Source organism: Asparagus officinalis, chromosome 4 (genome assembly GCF_001876935.1).
Source record: "Asparagus officinalis chromosome 4, Aspof.V1, whole genome shotgun sequence".
In the NCBI taxonomy this organism is placed as follows: domain Eukaryota; kingdom Viridiplantae; phylum Streptophyta; class Magnoliopsida; order Asparagales; family Asparagaceae; genus Asparagus; species Asparagus officinalis.
Window position 1 is genome coordinate 1,071,687 of NC_033797.1, and position 8,048 is coordinate 1,079,734.

Sequence of the window (8,048 nt, forward strand, 5' to 3'; positions counted from 1 at the left end):
TGTACTAGATTATTAGAAGAATTATCATTCAGGATTATGACTTCTTCATGCAACCCTTTCATGGAACTCCCTGATCAACTTGGCTACGTTCAATGCAGTTTTTGCGCTACCAATCTTCTGGTTTTCAGATTTACTTTCTGGCCATTTGGGCTTCTCTTTCAAATATATCCCTGACCTTTGTTTTTTTTTTCCCCTGAATATATGTATATTTAATTTCTATTGATGGACATGCATGCAGGTGAGTGTACCATGTAGTAGTCTTTTGAAGATGGTGACTGTTAAATGTGGGCACTGCACTTGCTTGCTCTCTGTTAGCCTGGCAAGGGCTTCATTGCTTCCTTTGCATTTGCTTGCTTCTCTTGGAGATGATGAGGTACAGTTGATTGAGTCCTTTTTCACCTTATTTTTCCTTACCATCTCATATTGTTAAGCACATTTCTGAATTTAATTTATTAGGAGATAAATCAACTAACTGGTGATGTTTTGCCCAAAACCTGCAACGATGGAGAGGATGGTACTGTAAGAGATGAGGAGGAATTAGGGAAAGAGAGCTCCCCCTCACCCACTTGCTCAACAAACGTAAACTTCTTCTTCTGCTTTTAATTTGTTCTCGTGAATCCAACACGTTCATTGATCAGGAAATTCAGTAACTAGCTACTAACTATTCATCTCGATCGGTGTTAATTTGATCACAGCTCCAGAGAAGAGGCAGAGGGCTCCTTCCGCCTATAACCGCTTCATCAAGTAATTTCTGAGCCATGCGTTATTATTATTATTTTGAATTATTAGCTAGCTGCATGCATGCACGTAATTTCTGCATAGTTCAAAATCTTACCCCCAAATGCATCTTTTATGGAACACAAGGCATTTATCCAGTTACCATCTAAAATTTTGTAACCAAACACCGCAGAGAGGAGATACAAAGAATCAAAGCGAGAGAACCAAGCATCACTCACAAAGAGGCCTTCAGTACTGCTGCAAAAAATGTATGTAAAGTGAACAGATTAATCTGATACAAGCTTCTTCCATTTCCATTAACAAGGATCAATTAGTATGATCATGTTAACTTGCAGTGGGCTCACTTCCCTCGGTTGCAGCACAAGCATGGAAAGGGTGAGAGCTCAAGTTGTGGGGAGGAGAAGAAGGCAAGAGATGGAGGCACAAATGAGGTTAATTAATTAGTACCTTGTCTATATTAATCAGCTCCTTGGCTAGTTTTTATTGTAGGGTTAAAATTCCCAATAATAAAGAAGTATTTGATTAACAAGTATGGTCTCCTTTTTGGCCTCAATGTATTTCAGAAGGCTATGTCATTATTAAGCATGTGCAACATGCATGGATACTTACATATTTTGACCTGGATATATGCTCTAAACATGCACGGAGAGTGTCTACTAAGTTGCCGACCTAAGCTCTTATTCTTATTTTGGTTAACTTTTGAATTAAAATGAGCTTTCTTCACATATATAGGCACATAACCCTACAATCCACGGGCATTATATAAGCCCATCATTGTTACTTGCTCAGCTACCATACTGTCTCATCAAACTATATGAAAACATACTTGATAAGGTTCATATCATAGACTTTGGTCCTGATCAAAGAGCTACAAGATAAAGACTAGGATTAGACTTAAATCTTGTTGCTTCTCTTACATATGGAGGTGTAGATGGGAAAAAGAAGATTATAATGACAGTGATCACCTAATCTAGATTATGGTGCAATAGATAGAAATGCCAAAAGCAGGAGACATTTTAGGCAAATAGCACATATGAAGGCCAATTGGTTTAGGAAGTTAAAGTTAGGTCTCTCAACTTTCTATCTGTTCATTAATGTATTATCAGAATCACAGGCATCAAAATTTCTTACTAATTTTCTCAAAATTCAAATGTTGATTGGTTTTTTCTGTTTTGCATTCTTGTAGGAAGACAACTAGAGTCAGGGTTTTCACGAGAGAAAAACATCAAGGCAGTCGCTGTGAGTCAAGACACGCATGCCCTTGTGAGAAAAGAAACTAGAAAATCTATGATTAATGAGAAAGAATGTCTAGTGTACTTATGCAGGCAGTAACTTAAGATTTCATCGCAACGAAATGTATGGACAGATGAACTTTCTCTTTTCTACCTTTTGTAAGTGGTAGTCTCTAATTAGCATATATCATTTGCTTATAGTAGAATTTGCTTGACAAGGTTCGAGGTGAATCTTCAGAGGAATGTGACAGCGATAAGTATGAAGAAATACACTAGTTTAAGATGTACATATTTTTCCTAACGGAGCTCTTCCGCGAGTGTGATATGTGTAGGTTTTAAATAAATTATGTATGATATGGTTTGTTCTCAGCCAGAGAGAAATCAAATTATTTCCAACTAAATTTGCCCATGATGTTATATTCCAGGAGGCCTGTTTCTCTATGGGGATGAATACCTATCAGAAAGATAGTTAACTTAAAACCTATCTGAAGGAGAATAATATTGATTGCATAGAATCTTAAATCTTCAAGTAAATGAAATGCTTCCATCGACTATGTCAATTAATGTGCTTCCTCCAAGACAGGAGGAAGACAAACTCCAAGAAGCCTCTTGGAGACTATATGATCATATATCGTAGATTTATGGCGCAATGTATTGTTGGCGCCTATGGTTAAATCTGGAATAATATAGATATATAACAGCAAAAACTGAACAGAAAACTAAAGTGTTGTAATTTAAAATTATTCAACTCAACTGTTGTGCGTTTGTAAAACGCTGTACTTAAAGCATTATTTGGCCTACTCCGATACAAGGATCCTAAGGCCAAATTGCTTCCAGGAACAGCAGTCCAGTACTCTAGTGTGCACCGACCCTAGTACTGTCAAGATCTCCTCGATCTATAAGGCAAAGATCTCCTCGATCTATCAGGCAAAGATCTCCTCGATCTATAAGACCTTCTCGGTCTAGGCACTGTTCCTACGAGCACTAGCTATTCTACAATATATATACCTGTATATATTGATTGTTGTTTTTGAAATAAATTTTTCTTAAGGATTTGAGGTCTATTTATAGTATTTAGGAAAATACTATGTACTAATAAAATAATATATTTTACTATGCATGTGAGCTCACATCCAAATTTTTCTTCGATGGGGCCCATCACTTTTGAAAAAATAAAGAAAACATGGGCTGCTGCAGCAGCCCATGTGAGGGAAAATATTCAACAATCCCCCATAATTTTTTTAAAACTAGTGTTGTGTAACGGTGTCACCGTTTCAATCGTTGTGCACAAGGAAGATGTCGCAAGAACTTGAATCCCCTTTTAGACCAACTGAATAAAAGATAGATGTATAGTGTCGCAAAGACTTGAACCAGCACATGTCTAAAAATACAGCGATCACACAAGATCAAAATTATATGTGGTAGTTTTCACTTTGAACCACACTTGCCTTTATCTTTACATTTACCTTGCCTTTGCCTTTGCCTTTGCACATTTATGGCCCTGTGCATGTCCTGGTTTCTGCTAGGACTCTAGGTATCTTTCCACAAGACATCATAGGAGACGGCTAAAACTTCACACATGCATAGGTGAGTTCTTTAGGTATGTTTCCTATCAAACATCCATCATCCGAAATGCTTTGAACTCATTAAGGCTTAAGAGTCACCCTCTCTCATGATAGGATTCTAGGTGGGTCTTTTAGGTGTGTTTCCTATCTATCACCCTGCATCCGAAATGCTTTGGACCCATTAAGGCTTAACAACCATCCCCTTTACATGATAGGATTCTAGGTGAAAAGATTAAAGTTTTACTCGGGTAGTTCAGCTAGGTAAGGATAGTATTAGAGGTTGATCAAAGATCAATTAAGTACCTCGTTCCTTATGGAGCGCGTTACGTAACCCCCAAACATTGTCTTAGACACCGACTAATCAAAGAAAACTTGAACCCTTTTACTTGTAAATCTTACTTGACTTTTGAACCATTTATCTTGTCATTAGTAGTATAAGCTTTGAACTAATAACTAGATGTAAATGGTAAGTATTTGTAAGACTCACCAAACTTTGTAAATCTTACTTGATTTTTGAACAAATTATTTTATTATTAGTAGCATAAGCTTTGAACTAATAATTTAATAAACATGGTAAATATTTGTAAGACTTACAAAACTTTAAGACCCATTCCAGCAGACGTCCTTTCGACTATATCCTTTTTTAGACCCTTAGTCAAAAGATCAGCCACATTCTCTGAAGATCGAACATCAATCACAGAGATGACTTTTTGACAAATGAGCTCTCTCAAATAGCCATGCTTCAGACGAATGGTCCGCTTCTTTCCATTGAACATCGAGTTCGCTACCACAACACTTGTCGCTTGATTATCACAATAGATAGTAATTGCACCTTATAATTTTGTCAATGGAAGGTCTCGAAGAAAACAACTGAGTCATTCAGCTTCATCTCCTACAACACAGAGTGCGAAGAATTCAGATTCCATCGATGACTGTGCAATCATGGTTTGCTTCTTAGACTTCCACGAGACGATAGCTCTACTCATGGTGAAGACAAAAACTCTAGTAGACCTGCACTCATCTGGTTCTGAGCACCAGCTCGCATTTGAATAACCTTCGATTATACCCGGATATCCAGTGTAGAATAGGCCTAGACTTGTAGTTCCTTTCAAGTATCTCATCAATCTCTGGACAGCATCCCAATAAAGCTTTCCAGGATTACTTATGAACCTACTTAGCATTCTTACAGCGAATGCTATATCTAGCCTTGTGCAGCTCATCGTGTACATAAGACTTCCAATGATCTTTGAGTACCTTAGCTGCTCTACTGGTCTTCCAGTGTTCGGTCGAAGCTTCTTGTTGTAATCATATGGCACTGATAGTTCTGGCAAGTCGTTGTAGTCATACTTCCTTAGCATGCTCTCGACATAATACGATTGAGACAATCCAATACCCTCTTCAGAGTATATGATTTTGATTCCGAGAATCATGTCCGCAGTTCTAAGATCCTTCATGCTGAACTGTGCTGAAAGAAATTTCTTGGTAGATATCACCATCTCCAAATTACTCCCAATGATGAGCATATCATCCACATAGAGGCAGATGATCATCACCTTTCTTTCAACGACCTTGATGTATAGGCACTTGTCAGATTCACTGACTTGATACCCATTGTTGCGAACAACCCCATCGAACTTCTCATGCCAGAGTTTTGGTGCCTGGTTAAGTCCATATAAAGACTTAACAAGTTTACAAACCTTACCAGCAGGAGCATCAAGTCCTTTTGGTTTCTCTATATAGATCTCTTCTGTGAGATCTCCATTGAGAAATGCAGTCTTCACATCCATCTGATGTATGATAAACTTGTTAATCGCTGCCCATGCGATAAGCACTCTGATGGTAGTGATCCTGCAAACTGGTGTATAGATATCAAAGAAATCTATACCTTCTTTCTGAGAGAATCCTTTCGCCACCAGTCTTGCTTTGTACTTTATAGATATCAAAGAAATCTATACCTTCTTTCTGAGAGAATCCTTTCGCCACCAGTCTTGCTTTGTACTTTTCAATAGTACCATCATACCTTCTTTCTGAGAGAATCCTTTCGCCACCAGTCTTGCTTTGTACTTTTCAATAGTACCATCAGGACAGAGCTTTTTCTTTAAGATCCACTTGCAATTGATAGGCCTTTTACCTTCAAGTACATCCACTAGCTCCCAAGTGTGATTTTGGATCAATGAATCTATCTCATCATCTATAGCTTCTTTCCACAGAAGAACGTTTGTTGACTGCATTGCTTCTTGAAAAATCTGTGGATCTTCTTCCACATTATAGGTGATGAAGTCATCTCCAAAATCTTTCTGTCTTCCGACACGCTTGGAAGATGGTTCAATAACTCCTTCATCGTTGACTGACTCCTCTTGTGTATCTGATGTACTAGCATTCTCTACTATATCTTTGAGCAATAAGCCTTTATGTTTGATAAACTTATCCTTAAAGAATTCTGCATCTTGAGCTTTAATGATGGAGTTGGTTCTAAGGTTCAGGAACCTGCACGCATTGCTATCTCTAGCAAAGTCAAGAAACACACATCTGCTTGCCTTTGACCCGAGCTTAGGTCTTCTGATATCTAGAATTCGAATGTATGCGAGACACCCCCACACTTTGAGACTATCCAAAGAATCTGGATATCCCAACCATAACTGATGAGAAGTATTATCAGTTTTAGAGTAGGGTACTCTGTTCAGAATCCAGTTTACCATCAGCAAAACCTCTCCCCAATAGCAAGTAGGAAGACCAGATGTGATTAGCATCGAATTTACCATCTCGGTCAATGTGCGATTCTTTCTTTCTGCAATCTTATTAGATTGTAGAGAATACAGAGCAGTAGTTTCAGCAATGATTCCATGCTCCTTGAAGTATGCTTTTGACTCCTTAGATCGGTACTCTCCTCCTCTATCTCTCCTGAGTTTTTTCACCTACAGTCCAAGTTGTTTCTCCACTCGAGTCCAAAACTCGACAAACTTGCTGAATGCTTCATCTTTATATTTTAACAGGTAAACGTGACAGAAGCGAGAATGATTGTCAATGAATGTGATGAAGTACTTCTTGCCGCCACGAGTGAAGAAGCTCTTAAAGTCACAAGTATCTGAATGAATCAGATCCAACAGGTTAGTGCTTCTCGTGACACTTGAAAATGGCTTCCTCGTCAACTTTGCTTGCCCACAAAATTCACACTTCTCAGGTTTGCTACCCCCACATTTTGAAAGTAATCCTAACTTCTCCATGCTAGATAGTTTTCTATAATTTACATGTCCTAGCCTATTATGCCATAATGCAGTGGAATAAGTAGAATAGGATACTTTATTTATAACCAAGTTGGGTGCTATAGTACTGATTTTATACATGCCATCAGTACGATATGCATTGCCAAAATATATTTTCTTAAAGGATAATACAGCCTTACCTCCTTAGAAATCCAGCCTCATACCTGCATCACGTAGCAGGCTTCCAGAGACTAAGTTTTTGGTAATTGAGGGAATATGTTTCACATTCTCAATGTGAGAGTCTTCTTTGAAGAGAGAGTCAACACCACAGTCCCAGTTCTAAGAACATGAACTACAGAACGATTAGCCATTGATACGTTCTCTTTGGTAGTAACATAAGAAGAGAATAGATCTGATAATCATATTTTTATTACAATTTTATACCCTCACTATCTATTTTATATGAATAAATATACAATTAATAATTGTTGTTAGCTTAGTTTGCACATAAATATAAATAAATATTATTAAATATAAAAACCCCTTAAAATCTTTCTTCTCTATTTTGTAGCATTTTAGAAGCCCATAAGTGAAGCCCAAAGAGCAAGTGAAGAAAATGATCTCCAAGATAATTATCATGTTGTTTTGGACTTATTTGCATTTTTTTTATCAAATGAATCAAAATTGCTGCAGCTTTGATTTTGATATATGGACCGGACTTTGCTTAGCTTGTTGAAATCAAATGAAACTCCAATGGACCGGATTTGACCAAGAAAATGAATGAGGACATGGGACTTGGTTGCTATGGGCCGAAAATTAAATGGAGAAAAGCACTTGCTATAGGCCGAAAATTAAATGGAGAAAAGCACTTGAATGGGCCGAAACCAAATGGAGATGATTTTGAAAATCAAATGCTTTCATAATACTTGAATGGGCCGGACCTCTTTTGCTGCAAAAATTCCAATTCATTGAAGCATGAATGGGCCGGATTTGTGTTATCATTATTTGGGCTGTAGAAAATTATATTGGATTTTGATTTTCTTTTAAAAATCAAATAAATCATATGGGCCTTCTATATTTGGGCTAGAGAAGAACAAAAAACAAATTCAAAGGTGGAGATTGTTGCTTGGAGCTCAAGACAAATCCAATGGCTCATATTCATTGAAGATTACTATAAATAGGGGTAGAAAGTGAGGGGTGAAGGGTGTGAAAATTTTGTAAACTCCTTTTGGAGAGGAGGGCTACTCTTAATTAAGAAGGCCTTCCAAAATTGTAACTTTAGTTGCAATTAATAATAATAATTTTTTTAC

The 8,048-nt window shown here is 37.4% G+C and overlaps 1 protein-coding gene across 1 annotated transcript; it reads left to right on the forward strand.

The window, feature by feature from the left end:
* On the forward strand, positions 8-2,266 carry LOC109839687 (axial regulator YABBY 4-like). Its single transcript, XM_020408201.1, is given in 8 exon segments — positions 8-120; positions 239-373; positions 457-537; positions 540-579; positions 696-744; positions 911-986; positions 1,074-1,169; positions 1,925-2,266. Coding segments are annotated over 8 exon segments (573 nt in total). The 5' UTR covers positions 8-36; the 3' UTR covers positions 1,937-2,266.